This window comes from Sycon ciliatum, chromosome 6 (genome assembly GCF_964019385.1).
Source record: "Sycon ciliatum chromosome 6, ocSycCili1.1, whole genome shotgun sequence".
NCBI lineage: Eukaryota > Metazoa > Porifera > Calcarea > Leucosolenida > Sycettidae > Sycon > Sycon ciliatum.
In genome coordinates, this window is record NC_088648.1 from 27,070,983 (window position 1) to 27,095,745 (window position 24,763).

The window sequence follows — 24,763 nt, forward strand, 5'->3', positions numbered from 1 at the left end:
GTAGATATGTTTATCAGACCAAGTACACTATGTTCCACTTACATGTACAAGTTGGACGAGATCCACCACTAGGCCAAGTGCCATTACCACACGTGATTGTCAATGGTCGATTTACCTGGTATCCTGGACAACAAGCAGCAAACGCTATGCCACCATTTGTAAAACTGCTAATACTGGTAGTATAATATCCGTTCGAGAGGTTTGGTGTTGAAGAACATGTGGCTGGTTGGAAACAGTGCACACAAACACGCACACACACATAAACACAGGCACACATATACACATGTAGACTCACACACACAGACACACGCGCACACACAATAGGAAGCACGCACACATGCACACACACACACACACACACACACACACACACACACACATTACACACACACACACACACACACACACACACTCACACACACACAACGCACACACACACACAACGCACACACACACACACACAATGTTCGAAACTGACCGCACCAGGAATTTGTCTCCAAATTTGGTCCTTAACCCATAACTGACCCGCCAGGCAAAATTGAAAACTATCGGTCAATGATGTTAACACGCTTTATCACTCCCTTATAGTATTGACTCCCATTGATTTTCGCTATACCTAAGCAGCCAAATATTCCTGCATATTTCACTCCTTGGGGCTATATTGACTGCTTATATTTGACTGCTTATGGGTTGCGCAGTTGAACGGTGTCCTGCGGTGCATAGTGCAACGGTTGTGCAATCATAAAACCGGGATTCATGAGGTTATGGAATTTGAAATACCGACAGTTTGTCGTGATAAATCTAAAAAAAATTGTACTTGGTCAGTATAGGAAATACAAACTTCGTAAAAGACCTCGGCTTCGCCTCGGTCATTTACTGCGCTTTTATTTCCTATATTGACCTCGTACTCCGTCAATATTAGATACGTAAATCACCTTTGGTAGCAAAAGAAGCAGGAAAGACCTACCATTCATTTTCAAAAAAACGACCGTCTTATCTTGTTCCACAAAAAAGTTTTAAGTCTCTGAAAGAGGTCTGTTTCATGCTGCGTAAGAAAGAAGTTTCCACATGGTGGAACGTTGGCAATGATTATGTTGTCCTTCTAAAACTCTGCCTAGAGTCTTCCTTGATGGCACATTCATTTTTTAGCATTATTACAAATTAAGCACTTTCACTGCCAGCTGACAACTCAAGGTGAGGTGTGTTAGAACCGATTTCTTCCATGCCTACCTTCAAAATTGGATGCACATTTGCAACGACGCTGGTTCGGGTTTTTTTCTTCAAATAGAAACTCATACGTCTGGCAGCGTATTTTGATGGGTATGGACCTCTTTCAGGGCCAATGGCCCTCTACCTCTACAAAGAATCTCCACCATTCAAATATAGAGGCCCAAACTGGGTGAAGTCTGCCTGTGGACGGAAGTCGACAGTATCACCGGGAACTGCATGTTTGCTGGTCGACGCACGTCGACTATGTCATTCAGAGTGCATGAATTCAGTCGACAGTGGCAGTGAAAGGGACTTCAAAAAGCCCACATATAGATGAGCCATACTTCTCTTCAAAAAAGAAATTCATGAAGAGTTTTTGTTCCTCTTGCAGTTGAAGGCTAGAACTTGTCTCTATTATTATTTTTCCCCATCCTATGTGTTCCTATAATTTGCAACCTTCCAAGTTGGATCGAAGGCTTTTGGATTGCGCAGCCAAGACTGGCTAGAGATGAGAGCCAGTTACAAGTAGATGTACAGGCTGGGTACTGTCAAGCAGGTTTGTGCAATGCTATCGCATAACCTGATTGTCAAGTAACTTGTGGTGTTAGTGGACATTATAGCGTAACTTGTAGTTCCTTGGTCTTTTCTTTTCTATAATTATGATTTTGTAATTACTTTCTACTTTTTTGAGGGAAAGGATGTAAACTGGAAAGTCTGAATAACAAAATGACTGTCATACCAGAACTGGAACCGGGGACCCTCGCTTGTAGCCAGTCTAACCGGGGACCCTCGCTTGTAGCCAGTCTAACCGGGGACCCTCGCTTGTAGCCAGTCTAACAGGGGACCCTCGCTTGTAGCCAATCTAACCGGGGACCCTCGCTTGTAGCCAGTCTAACCGGGGACCCTCGCTTGTAGCCAGTCTAACCGGGGACCCTCGCTTGTAGCCAGTCTAACCGGGGACCCTCGCTTGTAGCCAGCGATGCTCCAACCAGTGAGCTATGGTGTAGCCGTTATCCCAGCAGAGACTGTTCGACATTTTTTTTCTAATATATATTCATATTTCTCTAGGGCAGTCTTCACATACCCATAGTCTCCTTACGGGGTACCCTAATTTCTAGAGACCTCCTCATGCCTTTCCAAAAAGGCCAAAATTGTCAACATCACTTAAGGGAACCTAAAGTCAGTCGTGTAGCTCACATGGGGCTTCGGCGTTGGAGGGGGGGGGGGGGTTGGGATGTGCACCTCCTAAATATTTCAACATAATGAGCATGAATGACATGCACCAGGCATCCTGCACATATGTGGTCGGCGCACCCTTAAAACCTGGACCAGAAACACCCCTGTAAAGTTGTCATCGAAATGAGTCGCGGCGTCTCTCTGAGACTGCAGTCAACTACGCGAATAACGACTGCGGATATAACGACAATTCGCGAATAACGGCAGAACTTCCATGCCCAGAGCAAATTCCCATCCCACTGTAATACATAATGATGAGACTTCGGGTATAACGACACTTCGCGAATAAGGACACCTTTTTGATGCCCCGCCGAGTGTCGTTATAAGCGAAGTTGACTGTAATAATTAGTACACTTTGTTGTTCGGATGAGGGTTAATGAAGCAAGGCTCACTAGTATCACCGATCCACCATCCGTAGGGAATGAAACAGTTCCGCGGAGTGTGAAGAACCATTACTATACAATTCCATCGTTCACACTTAGCGAGGATAGACATCGGCTACTTGATTCGACTTATCAAACTGTAGGGTTAGTTTATTTTATAGAGTGCCGATTATACGCAACCCTGGGCGCGCGGGCAGGCGGTTCGGATGCGGAGAAGGTTTGGTTAAGGAGGCAGTCACACATCCACCTGGGACATGTACCTTCCCTCATGTTGCTTTCATTTCTCATTTTGTTCGGTTGTTCCACAGGAACTAGACACACTTTATTTCTTCATCATGACTCTACTGTGATACATTGTCCCCCCCCCCCCCCAAACCTACTCTAAAACATCTTGTGCACCAATTCAATCAATGCTGCTTCTGGTGGGGAAAATGGCCATAAACTAGGGGTCAAACGGGTGTACCTTTAACTAACGAACGGGTAATTTCCTTAACGGGCGGGTTAACGGGTACCCTTTAGCAGCCATATTATTTTTTGGCGCATTTCTCACATAAATCATGATTTTAATTTGTATATTCTCAGGTTGTATTTTGATACTACATTATGATTCGCAATTGATTCGTGTATCATAATATTATTATGGCAATAAAGGTTCCAAATGAATGTCATCCGTGCATTTGCCCATGTACATAACTTCACAGGCAGTAACTTACAATCGTACATGTAGATGGTCCTACAAGCTACATGTATTTTGATACACTACGCAAATCAACTGCAGATCGATGTGATTCAAGCCATGCATGCAAGGACAGAGTGGTTTTGCAAAACTTCCGTGATCTCACGCAATCCTATTTGCTATGTTCGCAGAGAACTGGTACTCGTTGCATTCAGAAGATGTTCGCGCCCATAGCTAGCTGGGGTGCCTGACACAGCTGATGTGCTGCTGGCCAGCTAGCTGCTAGTGCTAGCTTGTTGAACTCGTGAAATGAATCTTCACAAATCCGTAATCTTGTATGCAATATTTCGAACTACTTTTCAACTCGTCGATTGAAGGAACAAACTACAACCATGAGTATCATACATGTAGCTACCACCTACGGACATCACCGTTTGTGACACTCCGACTGGTCACTCAGCCTGGTGACACTAGTTCATCAAGTACTGTGGCAGGTTCGATGTCGGAGAACCATCATAACTAAGTTACTTTCTAGTTACTCAGCTGCCACCTCGAACGAGTTTCAAGTCTTGCATCTTCTCACATCACAATCAAAAACCTCCAGTACGAGGATTTTTACTTGCACTAGAGTGGAGAGAACAACTGTCAAGTCTGTCTTTCAGCCTGCTCCTGCCTGATAAAGTCGAAAGCGGGAATGCACAGGAAAAAGGAAAAGAGTATCCGCACTCCTATTTTGAGTCTTGGAATACGATAGGATCACTTTTCACATCATTTTTTTTTTTTTTTTTTTTTTTTTTTTACAAACGGGTACCCTTTTACTAACGGTACCTGAGATTAACGGGCGGGTACCCGGTACACCCGTTTGACCCCTACCATAAACCCAATTTCGTCCCTTCACTTCATCGAAAACTGGTATTTCGGACCATTGTTCAATTGGACCATCGGCTTTCTAAATTGATACAAAAGCTGGCAGACTCACAAACAATATAAGTCAATAGCTCGACTCGTTAAGCGTTTTAGGGCTGATAATCCCCTGACCCAGGGGATTATTCTTCATAATCCCCTAGGTGAGGGGAAAAAGCCCAAGACTTTGGTCCGTTTGGACTGCTCTCACTATACCTAGCGAGAGTAGGCCAAAAGCAAGCTAGCCAAACAAACCCCAAAGAGCCAGCCTGGAAGCCGCTGTGTGATATCTCAATCAAATGATCTTGTTATAGGAAGGTAATTGAACAAGTGGACATATTTACAAAACTCTTACATGAGCACCGTGAATATGTTTTTGTATTAGATGAACATGGATGTGAACGTGCAATTACAGCTACTCATGAATAATAATTGGCAACAAGGTACATGTGTCTGCAACGTCAACGACAACGTTGCCATGGGAACTGAACAACAAATGAAAGCAAATACATTGTATTGTATCGTAAATAGGTTTACTATGGAACCTAAACAAGAGAAATGTTGTTCTTTGTATTTTGAATTCGCAAGAAATCCAACACGCCCGCATTTCGATCTCAACAACAATGTTGCCATGGAAACTGAAGACTGGTCATACTGCCCATCAGGCATCACCCTCCCTCCCTCCCCCTCAAAAATTAATTGGCTGAGAAAATTCAAAGAGAAAAACGCACAGATCAGGACTTACAAGAGTACCGGCACAACATGTGGGGCCTGAACTCCCACCAGAACAAGAAGAAAACCAGGGAGTAGTACAATACTCCCTGAAGAAAACCGGGCCATAACAGGGTGAGGCAATGTAAAGAGAAAAAATATCAGGTATTGTTTTTTCATTTGTCAGATTGTGTTTTGTTCCTGTGTCATGTTTCCTTGCCTTTCCTTTTTTGTGAGCTTGAAAAAGTACGTACTGAGTACATGTACTGTACTCCCTGCATGCTTACAACTGAAAAAGTGTGAAAGCCAAAAGCTGTGTACCGTGATGGCTGCGCTGACCCCTGACAAGTCGAGCTATATACAGATAGTGCACGGATTGGTCCTCGGAAGAATATTTTTCATAATCCCCGCGGCGCTGCGCGCCTTGGGGAGTATGAAAAATATTCTCCTCGGATCCGTGCACTATCCTATACTGATAACTTGGTGCGTAAAAAAAATATTAAGAAGTTGAAAATGGGAAGTCAGTTTAATTAAGTTAACACTTTGAGGACCGAGGACGAGTTAACTCGTCCAAAAATGTACGCTGTATTCCCGAGGACAAGTACCGGTATACTCATTCTGAGAGTGCAATCATTTGTTCAGTGTATATACACCAGTGTTCAAATTACTGTAACTCTGGTATCCTTTCTCCGATCATCGCAAATGATAGCATGTTGGAAAGCTGAGAAAATAAGCTCTCCAGCGATATGTCGTTTGATATAGCGCAATGTGGATTCACGGAGCTCCGAAGAGCGAAACAAAAAAAGAGAAGTTTGGAATTTGAATTTTTTGACAAATTGTGTGCGCAGTGATCTGCACTTATCAGTATCTCTCAAACGGGGACTTTCCCTATGACTCGTCGTTGCACAGCGCATGCGAAGTAGAGCTCAAAGGTTTCGCTTGAGCTTCATGAATCTGGAGAACTTTGACATAGCCAGCAATCGTATGTCATCACGTACATTCAAAATCAACATAATTTTGCGAATCGACCTTTTTTTCAGGATCACTTTTCAACGAGGACGAAGCAAAGTCAGCTGAACGAAGCCTAGAGGAAGAAAATCACCCTCTCCACTTCACCATCACGATACTGACATAGATACGAGATGAAACAACTAAAAAATCTACAAGAAAACTGTACGGCCATCATCGCGCTGACTTTGGTCTGAGAATTTCTATCACGATCAAAAATGTACGAGGAGCACTCAAAAATAAGTCACAGACGTACCTTTATCGCTCTCTACTCCTTTTTCAAGGCACAAAAGTCGACTCTCCACTTTCAAACCAGGAACTAGACATACCAGTGGTCCTTTTCAGCTGCTCCACGAGCGCAGGAAATGTTCACCAAGGGGCGCAGAGCAGCATCCATTCCAGAAAAAGAGCTAAAATACGAGTAAGACTGCATGCCTGAGTACATGAGTACATGTATGAGTACATGCAGAAAATAGTCAATTTCAGCGTTTCTGCTCCAAACAGCAACTAGCTTCGACTAGAAACAAAGATTACACCAAAGGATCAAACAACAACCATTTTCTGCAGTTTTTTTGCAGATGGCTTCCTTGTGCTTGGCCCAGCACGCCAAAAATCACACCTCGGAGGAGTACAAAAATTACAACTCTCAGATGTCCTCGATTGCTGGCCATGATAGTTGTTCTGCGTTGAGTAAAACTTCGGAACTGAAGAAATTTGTCGGGGCAGGCAAAGTACCTCAGTCAGGCGCAATGGGGCAGCCCTCAAATGGCATGAAGGCGATTCCGTTGCTCCTGCTGGGCATCTAGTTGCATGATTAGGAAAGAGGAGTTCTGTAGAACGCTGATGAGCCCAAGATGGAGAAATTCTGGCATTGGTGAGTTAAATTATAAAACTTTGCAGAACTTGCAAAACTTTTTTTTCGTACTCTGGCTGAGGCACGCATCAGCGTGTGCCCAGGCGGGAATACGTGGAATCATCAGTCGTCCTGAAAGGGCTGGCAGTACCGTGGTTTTAGTACTGCGTGTGCAGCGGTCTGTACCTATCGTAGCACTGAGTGTCAGTTTTTTACTAATGTTTTTCCGACAGTAAAAAGTTTCCCAAACTAGTCAGCGGCGGATAATGCCGGCAGAAAAATAGGCAGAATTCGGTACTTTTTCTGGTAAGTTTCATGCATGTTTGGTATGTGGATAAAGAAGTGGAGCAGAATTCGAAGAATTGCCCGCCATAAAGTTTGTACGGTTCTGCCAATTTCACTGCTTTTCGAGCAGAATCTGCCACCTTTTCGAGCATAATTCGCCGGTGCCTATCCCAAACCCTTCCAAAGGGGTCGGGAGAAACTGAAAAGCTGTTACTGGTGGGCGGCAATTTCGAACACTCCCAGGGTGATTTCCCCTATACTGCTGCTCTATCCCATAGTATGAATGAATCCTTAATTGGCAGTACCGTATTTCCCCGTAAGTTAGTTCTCCCCAATGACTTAGGGCATGTTCGATTGGTAAGGATCGGGATCGGGATCCAGATCTCAGATCCCTCGGATCCTTCAGATTCAACTGAACGCTATATCTTGGACCTTGACTGTTGCCATGTTGAAAATGGCGCTCACAAGGCACCCAAAAGGGTGAACGTCGTACTCATCGCGTGCGTCGTACAAAAAGTCAACAAGCTCTATCTCCATCCACGTGTGCGTACCACAATGTGTACAAAAATGATTTTTACCCGCCATATACGCACAAAGGTCACATTTGGATCCATTGGATCCGGTCAACCCTGCTCCCCGAGGTGGGTTGACCGGATCCAAATCCAAAGGATCCGGATCCGGATTCGACCAATCGAAAGGGTGCGAATCCAGTGGATCCGGTGGATCGGGATCCCAATCCTACCAATCGAACATGCCCTTAGTACCCCCTATAAAAAATACACTTTCCACTGCAAAGGTTATCACCCCGAAAGATAGTCCTCCCCCCCCCCCGAAAGATAGTAAGTTTGTACCCGTCCTACATGTACAGACACCGTACAGTACATATATCATATGCACGGACACTAGAGTTGTGCAGGCTTCCCACTGCGTGTCATTTACCCCCGATAAAAAAGTACTCCCCGAAAGATAGTACCACCCCCGAAAGTTAGTACTCCTGTGGCTGCTAAGTTTGAAAGTTAGTACGTACTAAAATATGGGGAATACGGTAGTATGAATTCACCCTGGATCCACAAGTGATTGTACTGAGGCCTAACTATAATACAACAACGGAAATCAACAGACTACCCAACGATGTTACATACACTTGAGCCTCCCAAATTAGGTGATCTGTTGCTTTGCGTCGTCGAAGTGCAGTAAGACCAGTATCTCCAATTGTCGTACTAGCCTCGCCATCGTCCAGTAAGGCTTGGCATTCTTTTTTCCATTATTTCGGTATATTAATTATACAAATAATGGACTGGATGGAGAGCCAAGGAATAATTTCTGGAAAAGAAAAAGGACCAAGGAACTACAAGTTACGCTGTTATGTTCGCTAACACCACCAGTTACTAAACAATCAGCTCGTGCGGTAACATTGCACGCATCTGACAACCTGACCTTTTATTGATCTTCGCATCCTTTGAGCCACACAAGTGGTTTGGAATGTTGCTTTGCGTCCTTGAATCATGGTTTGACCGTATTGTCCAACGGTCTTGCCAGGATCATCATCGACATGCATGAACATCCGCCAACGTCCTTCACAGCTGAGACTTTCAGCTTGTGCTTATCTTTGGAAGGCTGTTGGAGTGCGCATCCAATATGTACTAGAGCTGTTTGCTAGTTAGTTGTACATAGAGCGTCAGTGCCGTTGGTCAGTTTTGTGCAATGCTATCGCATGAGCTGATTATTTAGTAACTGGTGGTGTTAGTGGACATTATAGCCTAACATGTACTTCCTTGGTACTTTTTCTTTTCTATAAACATATCGCAATGCAGGGGCGTCGCACATGGTATGGTCAGTGCCTGCTCCAGCGCCGGGTGAGCCAGGTAATCCACCCGGTTGGGCGGCGCTTGGACCCGGTTGAAAATATAGTACCGGGTCACCTGTGACCCGGTTGGTACTTTACACTTTCGAACTTTGAAAGGACTGACCACATGGCTTGTATGTGTCAGATATTTCTTCTTCTTTCGTGCTTTTCTAATTCCTGCCCTCTCTTTTCTAAATGCGGCTTATCCATTCGCCTTTATGTCATTGGACTTAGTTCCCGTTTATTGTCCGAATTAAAATAAACCAACCAACCAGTTAAAGCATGTGCCTCGGCTGGTGAGACAGCGCCAGGTACATGTGTACCCGGTTACGACCCGGTTGAAATGGTTGCGCCAGGTACACGTGTACCCGGCTGTCCTACAATCCTAGAGCAGACACTGATGGTCACTACGGTATTGACCGTACCACTTTTTGCCCCAGATACCAGTGAATCAATAAAATACACTGAGCTGGGATCTAAAATTCCAAAATATTCGGCTCCGCCACCACTCCCCCCACGAGTAAATTGTACTTCAGATGTGTGACCGTACCACCCTAAAAAACCTTCCGAAGCCCCTGCAATGCTTGTAAATAACGCTTTTGTCCTATTCTTACCAGCAGATGCCGGAACGGACATCCATGTTGTAATAAGGACAATGAAGACAGCAACAGGCAACATAGTGTTGTAGTCAATCCAGGAGGTTTTGTTGACCTATAGAGCATTCCAAAGTCAATAGAGAAGGGCAAACACATATCACAAAATGCATACAAATACAAGTCAGCAAGCGAGACCACCAAAAAGACTCAAATATAGTAGAACATTAATCCATGCATTGGTTGGGACAAGCACACATCAACGCACGCAACCATGCAGACGTACACACATACACCCACCCCCCCCCCCCCCACACACACACCCGCACCCCCCCCCCCCCCCCACATACATACAACCACCCACCCACCCACACACACACACACACACACACATACACAAATACCTATGCATATCCACAATCCCATGTTTCTGCCCCCCCCCCCCCCTAACCCCCATCAACACACGTTTGCAATAGATGAACCACTGTCTGATGAACATCTGCCCACCAACCCGTGTACTTGGACAGTTTAGAGGGTTGTACTGGGTGAATAGGTTTACTAACCTGGGTAGTTGCCACCCTACCCTTTATCATGGCTGCTACCTTCCTAACTTAGAAGTTGTGACTTCGGCGGTACTAGTCATGAAGTTGGTTGTTTCAACGAGGAACACACGCTTCTTGCTGAACTTGACACTTGACTGACTCACGACTAAGTCAAGTGTCAAGTTCGGCAAGAAGCGTGTGTCCCTCTTTGAAACAACCAACGTCATGCTACCTACCTGCCTGTATACATCTGAATGGCAGTGAGGGGGGAGTTGGCTATGGCAAGTGATGGGGGAGTTGGCTATGGCGGTGATGGGGGAGTTGGCTATGGCAAGTGATGGGGGAGTTGGCTATGGCAAGTAATGGGGGAGTTGGCTATGGCAAGTGATGGGGGAGTTGGCTATGGCAAGTGATGGGGGAGTTGGCTATGGCAAGTGATGGGGGAGTTGGCTATGGCCAGTGATGGGGGAGTTGGCTATGGCAAGTGATGGGGGAGTTGGATATGGCCAGTGATGGGGGAGTTGGCTATGGCAAGTGATGGGGGAGTTGGCTATGGCAGTGATGGGGGAGTTGGCTATGGCAGTGATGGGGGAGTTGGCTATGGCAAGTGATGGGGGAGTTGGCTATGGCAAGTGATGGGGGAGTTGGCTATGGCAAGTGATGGGGGAGTTGGCTATGGCAAGTGATGGGGGAGTTGGCTATGGCAAGTGATGGGGGAGTTGGATATGGCAAGTGATGGGGGAGTTGGCTATGGCAAGTGATCGGGGAGTTGGCAATGGCAAGTGATGGGGGAGTTGGATATGGCAAGTGATGGGAGAGTTGGATATGGCAGTGATGAGGGAGTTTGGCTATGGCAGCGATGGGGGAGTTGACTATGGCAAGTGATGGGGGAGTTGGCTATGGCCAGTGATGGTCGAGTTGGCTATGGCCAGTGATGGTTAAGTTGGCTATGGCCAGTGATGGGGGAGTAACGGTACTTTGCACTCTTTAGAAGCCAAAACATATCTAGGTTCTCAAGTGCCAGGCAAAACAGGACACAGTCATGAGCAAACCATAGAAGATATTCGAGCGACTTTTCGCTCCTTTATTCGCAGTGATCCGTGAACAAATCAGATTAATATGACCATGCCTCGCATTAAGAGGGATGGGCATGACCGGGTCAGCTGACCTGTAGATTTGAGATTGCCAAACCAAGCTGGTGATGTCCTTGAGATCGATAAACACCTTCATCTTGCACATGGTTGCTGCGAGGAACGCTGCTACTGTGCTAATAGTGATACGTTTCTGTAACTCTGTCGCATCTAGAACGATGCTGGTCACAGAAAGGTATCCACATGGTAGCCGACTGCTGTTTTCTGGCGGAGGAGGCACCACGGATTGAGATTCCTCCCATTGGTGGAAAGCCTGGAAACATGATGTCCGCAGCTATTCTTCCACTCTACAGCCTTTGCAACAATTCTTGTGTTGTCTTCTTCCCCGGTGGTGTTGTGTAGATGAATGCATGGCCACCATACACCTCTTCTTTGATAGCACTTGACTGCAGGCTTGGTACTATAACCGTGCATAACTACTTCAGTCCCTGTGAGTGCTTCACAAGGAAAGTCGAACATGCCAAGCTTAGAGCTCATGTGGACTTGGTACTGAGTCCACGAGCTAATCTAGTTTTTTCCAACCCGCTGGCCTGGGATGGACTCGGCAATGGCAGTTCTTTGAAACGCGCTCCGCTTTCTATTCATTGCCGCTCCTTCATCCTGGTCCAACTTTATCAATGGATCAGTGTCTACTTCAGTATCGCTACATCTTGTGGAAGCGCTATCGCCAGAGCCTGAGGCACAACGAGAACACTCCTCTTCGTCTGTCTCCTCCATGGCTCTGCATGACTTCTTAACAAAACACCTACTCCGTGCAAATAATCGTTTCGGATTTGTGGAATAGCTTTGGTTGGGTATTTTATGCCGTGGCCAAAGGAATCTGACCCATGAGTCAACACTCAGGGTACCCTCTAAAAAGACTCAAAGTCTGTGGGGATTGCCCTAATAAAAAAAATAAAAATAATACTGCTACTACTACTCAGACTGAAACAAGTACTATTTCGCAATTTCAATCCAATACCGTACATCTTGCATCGTCCAAAAACCCATCCGAGCACCGTTTTGGTGCTGCTTTTGACTTATAGTGTGGATTGGATTTCTTTGGCTACAATTGTAGGAGTGTACGTGACTATACATTTACCGGTACGCACCTGACTGCGTTGCTACATACAGCGGCCTAAGTGCTAAAAGTGTTACGTGTCAATATCGTCATGAACTCGTAAAATGAATTACGGTTGCACGCATTTCAGACAGGATGAAGGTTGGATCACATGCCTGTATGTAGCCAGTTGTTGCGAAAAAACAGAGATTTCCCGATATTCTCCACTAGGGCACTGTGCAACTCGTAGTGCCACTCAAACTTCACATAATGCTCTCTTTTTTCTTCAATCTAGTGCTCCAAGCTGCTCTGCTTGCAGACTGCTACTCCGAGTCTCCGACGGATAATCTCATAATGCCGAAAATAATGCCGACATTATCCGCTGGACCGTAAGCACTTCAACGTGTGCTGTGTGCGTCGGTGTAAGAGACTTGCAACGATTACGTGCATGGTTCTGGACTTGAGCTTTTCCAAGACGGACACTGATGTGGTAACCGGGGTCTGTCTTCAACGTGCCTTCCCCACTCTCAAATACATGGGGGCCTCCCCGGTAGTACATTGGGTACTGCACTTGCCTGCGACCCCAGAGGTCGCGGGTTCGAGCCCTGCAGTCGCACATCTGACTGCAAAATCCCCACGACGCAGCTCACCAGATCAAGGTGTGGGTCCTCTGCACTCAGTAGAGTCAATTCGAGCGAGCTGCAACTCCCGGTGCCGAAAGGCGGGCTAACGCCCCTACATGGCTACTTCCCCTTGTCTAACCCCCAAGACGAAAATTAATGGCCGACTGGCCGAAATTTAAAACAAAACAAAGCATGTACTCTCTGAATTTCTATTACTAGAACATGCGCATATCTGCAGACGGGCTTGGTTTACTTCATTCATAGACTGTAAACTGTAAAGGATGCGGAAGAGGGTATATAAGCAGCTGCTAGTATTGTTGCTTAGGGCACATGGCGGTCCGGTCAGTAGCACACCAGCACGCTTCAAATACTCATTCTTTCTCTTATGCGATCCTCTTCGAATCATTGTTATTATCATACATGGGAAACCCGCTAACAATACCTTTTGGATTAGCGCACGACGCAGTCGCTCAGCGCAAGTGACGAGTAGGTTTGGCAGAGTACGCTGAAATAGCAGCACTGGAAATCTCTCCTCCGCAACCACTCCTTTAGCGTCCGTCGACCGTTCGCTTGCGATGTTCCAGCGGGTTGAGCTCAGTGTGACGTTGGGACATATATCAAATTTCATTCAATTTCACTCGCCTCTAGCTCTGAGCAGACACTTGCCATGCTAGCAGGAGCAACGTGCGTAAACACATGAAAATCCCGTTGAGCGTATACATGTGAACTGTTTGGCGCCTTGTCACCTCAGTTTCTTCAGCATAAATACGGTAAGGGGCGATCAGAATTTGCGCAATGAATCAGCGCGAAGAAAAAGGCGCCGTATTTTACAGCGCGAGGAAGTTCTGCGCGAAGAATGTAAGCGCGATAAAGTACAGCGCGAAGCCAATATGACACATGACTGTACACGTAGTACATGTATAACCCAATACTAGCTCAGAAATAGTATTAGATCAACCTTGTTATAGTTCACGCATATTGGTAGATTGACAGCTTGAAACAAGGTGGACACCGCGGAAGGTTGTAGCAAGGTCACTGTTTCCGAACACAGTGTCCTTGTCTCATGCTGTCATTGCAACAATATGCATGTATACAGTTGCACAGTCACATTCATTACCGGCCATGTTCATGTACAGTGTGCCAGGAAAGTTGCAAGGAGAACCTTTTCCTGCACACAGGCAAGAATCATGTACAGCTGGCGAAACACTTAGTATTACTAGACGGGGATTCTAGGAGCCACATTGAAATTCCGTCCATGAACAGTTCAACCCTTATTATCATTTTTTTCTGTTTCTGCTTTAATGACAGTCCATTGCACGCCGAAAAAAAGTACTTAGTTTATTAGGTGGGTTACAGAACTGTCGTTCGCTGGCTTACTTGTAGTTTTGATAACGCTTCGCTCTTCATTGAGATATCTGTCAATCTCTCTTTGTTCTCCTGATCTTCTCCCCAACCCTCCTTCCCTGTATCATAATAATATATTAGCTGGCTTGTCATTGAGTATTTGTGCTCGTTTGGATTAACGAATTCAAATAAAGTATACAAACTAACATACAAACCAGTTGTCCTACTCGCCTGATCGCCACAGAGATGACTCTGCAGCAAACCCGACCAGTGTACCATGTTATCCAGGCGGAACCACTGCACTGGTTCCGTGTTTTGCTGCGTCAGAGTCTCCAGTTTATTGCCCATGTCTGCGTTGTATTTCGGAATGGCAGGGTGCTTATTATGACGTGCCTCACCCACTTCTGCAGCGTCTGTACCAACTATTAACTTGGCAGGAGATTACATGTACATGTACATGACATTTCAAAACAACCAGGACAATCAAGTTTGCTTCTACTTCAAGAAACTTGATGTAGCAGCAATCAAGCCTTTATTGTCCTCGTTGTTTTGTATTACGCTCTGCCTCGGTGGTGTTGAGCACTGTCAGCACACTGGGTACATCCTCCGGTGTACATGACAATAATGCTTATACTATTACAAGTTACAATCAACTTCATGACTATTACCGCGGAAGTCGCAACTTCTAAGTTCGTCTTACAAGTTCGGTATAATAAATAATAAAAACTTAATTGACTCTAATTTATACAAAGAGAAAGACCAAGGAGCTACAAGTTACGCTATACTGTCCACTTACATCACCAGTTACTAAATAATCAGATCATGCGGTAACGTTGCACGACATTGACCGACGGTACTGACGTTCTACAACTAACTGGCTAACAGCTCTAGCATATCTTGGATGCGCACTCCAACCGTCTTTAATTGACTTTTTAAATTAATTAATTAATTTAATTAATGAGCCGTCTTTAATTGACTCTCATATACATAGCGCTGAGATATGTGGCTGACGTATTTGGCGCGGACATACAGTACATGTATCTGGTTCGGACTAGTCTGAGCTATTCGGTGCTTAGCTGCTGGCGCTGAAATATTTGGCGCTATACGATTTGGCGCTTACGTTCACAGCGCTGACACGGCCGCGCTCACCTGGTTGACGCTAAACTTGAGGTCGCTGAATGCATGGACTCCTGTTCCGGGTGCTTCACCTGGCCCTGCCACGGCCGCTACAGCTGCTGTCAAGGTAAGGTGTCACTAAAAGGATGCCAATTTTTGGTCATGGTGTCACCCAGCTGTTCAAAAAGTGAACTACAGTGCTACTTCTGCCGTGGACATGGAAATCTGGTCGCACGTCTATCTGCCACAGGGCGCTGGCCATGCAGCCGTAGCATGTATACGCTGCTAGCTGCTGGTCGCATAGGCCAGGATCAACAATGATTGTGCACTGCATGCAACGACTTACGTTCTGCACGCGCTGAGGGCGCCGGCCCCGTCAATCGACTGGATGTCCATATATGCCCATGTCCGCGACAGTGCTATCTATAGCCCTGTTGTGCATAAACTACTTTTCACACAGCTTCACAGTGCACTAGGACTGCAAAGCGTACCCAACGCTGGATGCATGATGAATGAATGATCAAGGTGATGGCTGGCATTGAGTCTATAACCATAGTGTCTGTCACTGTCAGACGGGATATGATACAGGGATATGATACAGGGATGTGATACAGGGATGTGATACGGGGATATGAAACAGCTAGAGAATCCCTCCTTTTACTAGTTTAGTACTAGACTGTGCTTTGCAGAACAGTACCACAAACGCGAGTATTGTCTATTGATTGAGAAAGTGCACCCACGACGTCATGTATAGGTGCATTTTGTACATGATACATTAGGCTTTATTCCCGTGGCTAAATGTATGCAATAGACGTTACATACTGTATACATGATTGTATCGTCTGGCGCTAGCGACGTTCTGTGATGTACCGTACACCGAACATTCACAATTGTTTGGAGTTTTTCTGGAAGTAACACATGTCATGCCGACATGCCGATCGAGTCTCCTTTTTGAGGGGTTGCCGACCGGAAACAAGGCTATGGCAAAATATCTATTCAATATGCGCTTCTGCCACTGCAAGTGTGGCGGACTGATCATTCGAACCCACACTGGGGCGGCCAAGCCAATGGCACGTATTCACTGAAGGCGCACGTGACTGGTAGCGCGGCGGGGAAACAAGTAGGTTTTCTCATTTGCGTACATAGTAAATTCGCAATTTACTCTTGACTTGTTGAGCCGTCTCGAACGTTGTATTCCGCAAATTCCACTTCGTTGGGTCACTACTATTGTATACCTTGAAGACCAGTAGTCTATATCGAAAGAAACTCACAAGTTCCAGTGATTAGAGAAACTTCTTTTCCACGCATTTGTATGCATTCGTGTGCGGAATCGAACAAGTGTCCCCCCAGCGTGGGGTTGGGCTGGGGGGCGACCAGAGCCAAAATTTCCCCACCCTTACTCTGGGGCTGTTAAGTGATGACGTTACAGTTCCTTCGATACGGATAACAACGATCCCTCTGGGGACAAACAAAATTAGCGTCGTCTCCACCGAACCAGTTGTGAGTGGCAACATATATAATCCTGTACTTGTCTTCGTTTCTTCTTTGCTGTTTTCAGTGAGTGTATTGTTTTCCCTTTGACCTTGATGGCGACGGTGTTTTCCTGCTCATTACCTTACTGAGACGTCTCTTGTGACTGTAGCCAGTGTCACGGAGGATTTTATTGGGGTTGACAATGTAGATCGCCCAGATCGAGCATGAAAAACGCTCTGCATTAGTAGCTCATGTAGAATGTTTTCTTGGATGGCGTATCGATGGTCAAAAAAGCCAAGGTGCTAGACAGCATGAGAGATCGTGTAAACGATGTGAACTCCAAAAGGTAAGCTCCTGACCAAGTGGAAAGATATTTGTGTTCACAAACTCTCTCTTCATCCATCGATTGCCGCTGTGCATTGCATTTCGTCTTCACAGATAATCTGGGCAACTATATTGTAACTGGAGCATGCAATCGTGCTTGGCGCCCATCCCGATGTCATCACATGGCAGTGGTGACTAGTGAATATCTCGGAGATTTTTGCTCGACTGATACGGAGTGTAGGTGGATTGATTATGAGAAATGCTAAGATGTGAAGTAAATTGCGTCGAAGAAATGTGAAATAAAAAATATAATAAATTTACACTCAAACATACACTGTATATGTACATGTCACATCATGATAATGATTCCATCTTTATTGCCCCGCAACTGGTACGCCATACGCACCGAATACATCGTTTTTGTGTGTGCGCGCGCACGCTTGTATGTACGCGCACGTACATGCACACACTCTCATGCGTGGCCGAGTCGGCCAGATGAACAGACCATGCATTTGCACGAGGTGTACGTCATGTCTTTGGAATGCTGTACTTTATGACTTTATTTCAAAAGAGTGTCATCTTACCCCTGTCGAATGGAGTTTGTGTCTGTGCTCAGCGGATATCGGGCTACGACGCCACACTGGAGTCAGCGCTGCAATTAAAAGAGCACTGCATGGATTACTTCCTTTGCGTTAACTTGGTTGAGCCCGTGGTTTCATTTCTGCGTTCTGTCATGATTGGCCTCTGGAAATAATCAGAGTGAATGTTATGTTGCCATATGTGTGTGCCTTGTGCGACAGGTTCAAGGCTAAATGCACTTCACATTCGGCGTGCGATCTCCGCGTCTAGGACCTGGATCCTGATAACGTCTTGGTTGGATGAGTAATCAAGGATGATACTACTCGGCTCATCAATGTAAATGTCAAAGTAATTTTTTACTTTTTCAGAGCTGCACTATTTTCGTGTTGATGCTCAATTTGGTGTTAGCGTGTTTCCCCCGGATTGTTTCTATCATCATGATTGTGTGTTCTTGGGGCGAGCGAGCACATACAAAAGTGTGCAGCGATAACCCTGTGTATCTTTGGTTACACTTTCTTCTTCAACGCACGTACCTGGTAACATTATGTGCATGCACTGCTTTGTCTGACCTGCGCATCTCAGGACTATTCAGTGCATTAGACCCAGGTTGGTTTGGTTGCTGGATGATCTCTTGTTGCGTTGCTCTTTTGTATTCATCAATTTTTGGGCTTGAGAATTGAGCTGTTGTGTGGTTCCCAATATGAAAACATCATGCTGGTGCTCTGTGTTTCGATGATCGACTGTCCGAGCAGTCATGGATTTATTAGCAGAGCGGTCAATACTGCAGTCTTTTCACGTGTTTGTCTTTTTGTGTTTTCGCCGGTGGAATTAGCGGTCACGTTGCACACAGAACGGCAGTTTTGCACCACTGGACGACCCCACCCTTGCATCTGACTTAATTTCCCCAGGATCTGGTGCAGTTACACTGGACAGTCACTTCCTGTAAACAGGCAAAAAGCCAAAGAAGAGATCCCGCAAATCAGGAAAAAACATTGTGGAAAATATAGAGTAGATTATACACCATTCAATAATCTGGAGTAATAACAGTGAGACGAACACTTCAAACAGGGCTCTCTCTCTCTCTCTCGGTCTCCATCCTTCCAAAAATACCCTGTGACAATTCCGTAGAATTATCTTATTTCATTTTCTTAGTACATCATAATAACTTCTTCCATGGGTCTTCAATCACCACGGAGGGCGAAAATATATTCATTCAAGTCATGCAGTTTACGGGAGATGCGAACTGTCATGGATATAGAGGCTGATTTTGTGCCAGCGTAAGGACAGAGACAGAAAGATGACACTGATTTCTTGAACGACTCACCTACTATATAACCGAATCCACAGGGAGCGCTCATACTTTGATACATCAGGACGAAAAAATCTTCAAAGCACTCTTAAACACGGAGTTTTACAGGGGCAGCCAATTATTATTATTATTATTATTATTATTTAAACACACGGCGAGGAGACAATAATTTGATAACCGCAATCAATAAAACTAGCTGAACCGACATTTGTGTACTTTATTCATGCAATGTAAAAACGGTGGAGACGATGTGCAATAAAACGATGAAAATATGAAGAAATGGTGTAGGGAAAAATATGATAAATAATTCATATTTTCATCGTTTTATTGCACATCGTCTCCACCGTTTTTACATTGCATGAATAAAGTACACAAATGTCGGTTCAGCTAGTTTTATTGATTGCGGTTATCAAATTATTATTATTATTATTATTATTTATTCATATTTTGATAGGGCAATCCCCACAGACTCAAGGTATTCTTACGGGGTACCCAATTACACAGCCATCATGAAGGACCTCGACGACTTCAGGAGATTTCTAGAGGACAGAACAAGAAGTTTCTACCTGCACTAGTTCTCGCACCCGCTCTCAAGTGTCCTCTTCCCTTGCTCTTCCGACAGCCAAACGTCGCTATGGTTTATTTTCTGTCACTTTCCTTGGCTCTGACCGCTGGAATGCCCTCCCAGCGGAGGTCCGCTCAAGTTCTTCCTTGCATACCTTCCGTAATTCTGTTCTTCATTTTTTAGGGTACCCTGTCAAAAGGCCTTAGGCCTGTGGGGATTGCCCTATCAAAAATTTAATAATAATAATAATAAGTAAAGAGCAACACCTATTGCTTGAAGAAAAAGCAAAAAAAAACTGCTGTATCTCCAGTTATATACATGTAGATGCTGTTGCCCTTGACATCACGTTCCATCCAGAGGACGCGACTTTGTTTGTCCCCAGTGCTCTCCTTGCTATGCATATCGAAGGAGCAGTGACGTCACACTTAACAGCCCCATTATAGCTTAACGATGGCGGCTACCTGGCCACCCATCTGTATGCGTATCTTTACACAGTCATCTCCAACCTGGTTCGCCATAACGTTTCTTCAAATGTAACGAAAAAAATTGCTCGACAAAACGTTAGACTTTGTGGCTCGTTATAGACTATCTGGTTTTACAGTAAGTACAGGTTCCTGCACGAGTACGAGGCCAGTACCGCGGAATCCAGCCCGCGCCGCGATAGCGGCAAGGGCTGGATGAACAGCGGTACTGGCCGAGTATGAGTGACTGGAACGTGTTTCCCGTGTGCACCCAAGCCAAATAAAGAGATACATGACAGACACACCTGCATTGTGTTTTGTGATTGTTTTCTGGTACAGTTTTTTGTAGTAGTCCATAGTGCTTTTTTTCTCGCGCGGCCATTGACATTGTCGACTGGGCATCGGGCATTCTGGCTGTTCTGTTCCTACGGATTTTTCCCACTACACGTCTTGATCGGAAACCTCGGCAAATTGCGCGGATCCTGCAGGTTGCTGAGCATTGCGCGCTTTGGTTGAGGCTCATCCGGCTCGTCCAAGATCTCCTTCGCGAGCGACTCCGCAATAAAAGTTTCAGTCTCTTCCTCAACTTTTCGGAGGAGCTCATTCGCATCGCCAATATCGTTCAACAAAGGGGCTTCTTTTCTCCCAGTTCCAGATCAAATGTTGGAGCGCCATGATGACAGTTGTGGTTGCAAACAGTCGCTCTTCTGCTTTAGTTATTTTATTAGTAACCAATGAAACTTGAAAGACCTTGAAGTAGAGTCAGTCCAGTGGCTACTGCCCGGCGACGGCCAGTTGAATCCGTTCCTGCCCGTCGTCAAGTGACGACGGGCAGTGGAATCCGTTCCTGCCCGTCGTCACTTGACGACGGGCAGTGGAATCCGTTCCTGCCCGTCGTCACTTGACGACGGGCAGTGGATCCAGTTCCATCACCTTTGAGCAGGCAGGACCGCGCTTTCCAGCCCGCGCTGTTTGATCTGTCATTGGTCAACTCCAAGGCGACAATCACGTGACATACGGGAAACGTTTATCTACTCGCGGTGGATCTACATGTACATGACCGCACTATTCACGAAGTATCCGTGATTGTGACTACTATTCACGAAGTGTCCGTGATTGTGGATCTACCATGCATGTATTGTTCACGAGCCATGCCAGTGACTATGCCAAATATAGACGCAGGAAAAAAAGCAACAAATGAGAAGTATCGAGATCGAGAATGAAACAACAGAAGCAACGGCAACGGCAGAAAGTTTGTTGCTCACAGAACGACAACCTGTTTGCAAAGAAAGTTTTCGTTTGATTCGGCGAGGGCTATTACCGTTCAGATCTGTCAACAATGGTACTATTTACTCAGTTTCTACCGGACACCGGACTCGGTTTTCTACCACCTTAAAATTCCTCTCCCAAGTGTTTTTTTCATCCCGGTGCGTTACTGTGAAATACTTCAATTGGCGACCTAGTTCAGGTACGTTTCTACTTCACTAACTGTTTGTGATCTCAATGTCTTAGTCTTAATCGTACTTGTTCTTCGGTTCGTTGCTTGATTGGCTCGTGGCTGCTAACCTGTGCAAGGATGGCGAGATTCGTGTGATCTAGTTTACAAGTAGAGTGTTTCTGTGCGCATTGGTTTCTTTATTAATTTTGAATTTGGAAGTACATGCGGGCAGCTACAAGACCAATCAGCTTTCGGAAGTGCAGTTACGCGAACGCGAAGTGAAACAGACCGGACAGAACTATTATAATTCATTCCTTTATTCCACGATGGCGTGACGCCAATAAGGACGATTGATAAGTGTGGGAGAACTGATACTATCCAGAAACAGCTAGATGGAAATAACCCGGGGAGGCAAGAAGCAATGGATCATGAAAAACAAGCGGAGGAAAAACGTTCGCAGGGGTGATCGAGGTAGTTAATTACACGTTCGAGATATCAGAAACCAGTGGGTGCGCGGAGCAGGAACAGGTACTGCTCCAAAAAAGACTGGATGCATTGTTTCGGAAATAATTTCTACGATGTTGGGTTGCGATGTCGATAGGTAGTGGGTTGTAGAGGGTGAGGGCACTGTTGATGGCGGAATCTCGGTGCGTGTTTGTGTGTGTGCGTGTCCGATGGAGTAGGTCGTTGTCTGTCGAAGGTTGTTTGGTTTGAATTCTTTATTCTCACGATGGCACCATCGCCAATAAGAGATAAATTTATGAGAAGGTGAGATTGTGGGTTATGCATTTGGAAAGTGATTTACATCACTTTGACTTTTACAAGTATGGGAGAGGGTGAGCGCTGCAGGAGCAGATTGAGTTAATCAGCAGTGAGCAGATTTCTTGTTTCAAAGCAGGTTGGGAGGAGACATCACGAATGCTAGCAGGGAGGGCATTGTAGTATTCTAGGGACTTGCACAGTGCAGGGGCGTAGGAAGCAGTTTAATATTGGTGCGGCGAAATTGTGAGAGGGGGTCCGGGGTCCTCCCGGATCCCGCGGGATTTGTTTTGAAAATTGGGCCTAAAAGGCAATATTTTATGCTACAGAATAATATGAGAAATAAGAGTATGCATGCTGATGATACACCGCATTGTCGATGTAAAACATGGTACCTGTACAAGAGTCGACAAGCCATCAACAAAGTTGAAATGTTAAAAAAAAAAATGACGACCGCCGGGCCTGCCGGACTGGTTCCTACGCCCATGCAGTGGGGAGTCTTTACAGCGATCGGTTCTGGAGGGTGGCAGGTGCCAAGTGCGTGCGTGTCGAAGGCTGTACTGGGCCGTAACTTGAGCGGGGGTGTTGAGCATGCGTATGTGTTGTGGGGCATATTGGTATTTTATGGAGTGGGCAAGAAGGGTGAGCTTCACTTTGCGGCGAGAGAACATTGTCGGCCATTTGAGCCGATGGAGCATTGTTGAATGATTCAGAGGAGTGTAGAGGGCAAGACGGAGGCAGATTCTGGCCGCTTTGCGCTGGATTCACTCAAGACGGTCAAGGGCTGCGATTGAGAGCGGGGTGACAGCAATGCATGCATTTTCTATTATAGGCAGGATATTATGTTTTGCAAATGAGAGAGAGAGTGATTTAGTGTGTAGTACAGCACAAAGTCAAGGCGGGCTGACCATCTTAGGCTGCTGAAAGATGATGCCGAGGTGACGATGTTGTGTTACTGTTTCTAGTAGGGTTTGCCCAAGTTTTATTTCGGGTAGTCGTGGTGGGGGTCGGTTAGCATGGTAAAACGGGAGGATGACGGTTTTCGTTTTATTGACTAGCAGGTGCCAGCGCTCTAGCCATTCTGCTGCAGCATCGACGCTTCTTTGTAGCGCAGCCTCACACTCAATGTAGCTACCTGCAATGGCAATTAGTTCGGTGTCGTCCGCGAACTGGCTACACGAGGTTGTAGCATTTTCACAGCCAGTGGGCAGGTCAATGGTGTACACCAGGAACAGAAGTGGTCCCAGGACAGAGCCCTGGGGCACTCTCGCTGGTATTGGTATGAAGGCGGATGTTGTGCCTTCAACCTGCACCCGCTGTCTGCGTCCTGTCAAGTAGGCTTCGAGCCACTTGTGAGCCTTGCCGTCGACACCGTAGTGGCTCAGCTTTTTCAGCGAGCCTTGATGCCATACACGATCAAAGGCTTTACTGAGATCGAAGAAACACGTAACAACGTGCTTCCCAGCATCCCTAGCTGTGGATATCTGTTGGACGATCCGTGCGAGTTGCAGTTCGGTCCCGTCTTGTTTCCTGAAGCCGGATTGGTCGGAGGGTAAGTGCGGTGCTATGTGATTGTACAGACGAGAGTGGACTATATTTTCTTGTGTTTTTGATATTATACTGAGCAGGGAGATGGGTCGGTAGTTGGTAGGATGGGAGGGGTTGTCCAACTTGGGGGTGGGTGTAATAGTTGCGTCTTTCCAATCCTGTGGTATTTCTCCGGTTCTGAAGGACAGATTGTAGAGACTAATGAGAGATGGGGAGATTTCCTTTGTAGTTTCTTTCAGGAGCCGAGTTGAGATGTTATCAAAGCCTGGGCTCTTGCCAGTGTCTGGACTGCTTAGAAGCTTCTCGACCTCTTCCACTGTGGCTGCGATTGTATTTAGAGTATGACTGATGTCAAGGGTAGTGTTGATGTCTGGTGTAGTACAGGCCGTCTTGTCGATGGACTGTTGGCTTTGGGAGATAAAGAACTTGTTGAGAGCTGTTGCCTTTTCCATGGCCGTGGCTGCAGTGGAGTTGGCTGTCGATAGTGTGGGAATTTGTTTCTTACGCGGTTTCTTCATGTGCTTCAGTAGACAGTGGAGATTTGTACCCGTTGACGTTGTTTGCTGAACAAAATCGGACTAAGCCTGTTGCAAAAGAGCGGTTACTCGGTTACGCTGGACTGTGAACAGTTTCCAATCTGAGTCTAGCTCGGTCGCCTTGTAGGTGCGGAACTGTTTGTGCTTTGTTTTGACCTGGCTGAGGAGATCCTTCGTCATCCAGGGACGAGTGGGCGTAGTATTTTTGCGAGATTGGCTTCTGGTCACTTGGCAGTGGTGCACGGCTAGTTTC

General features: G+C 45.8%; 1 protein-coding gene across 2 annotated transcripts in view; it reads right to left on the reverse strand.

Annotated features, from left to right (window-relative positions):
- The window catches only part of LOC135819827 (sushi, von Willebrand factor type A, EGF and pentraxin domain-containing protein 1-like), a 219,165-nt gene extending 205,393 nt beyond the window's left edge, over positions 1–13,772 (reverse strand). Inside the window, exons 1-3 of one of the 2 annotated variants that reach the window (XM_065333108.1) lie at positions 13,501–13,772; positions 9,725–9,821; positions 43–222 (exon numbers count right to left, since the gene is read on the reverse strand). In XM_065333108.1, coding sequence (XP_065189180.1) covers positions 43–222; positions 9,725–9,821; positions 13,501–13,686 — 463 coding nt within the window. In that variant the 5' untranslated portion in view covers positions 13,687–13,772. The remainder of the gene's footprint in view (positions 1–42; positions 223–9,724; positions 9,822–13,500) is intronic. The other variant, XM_065333107.1, reaches the window with a different exon arrangement.
- Positions 13,773–24,763: the final 10,991 nt, after the last annotated feature.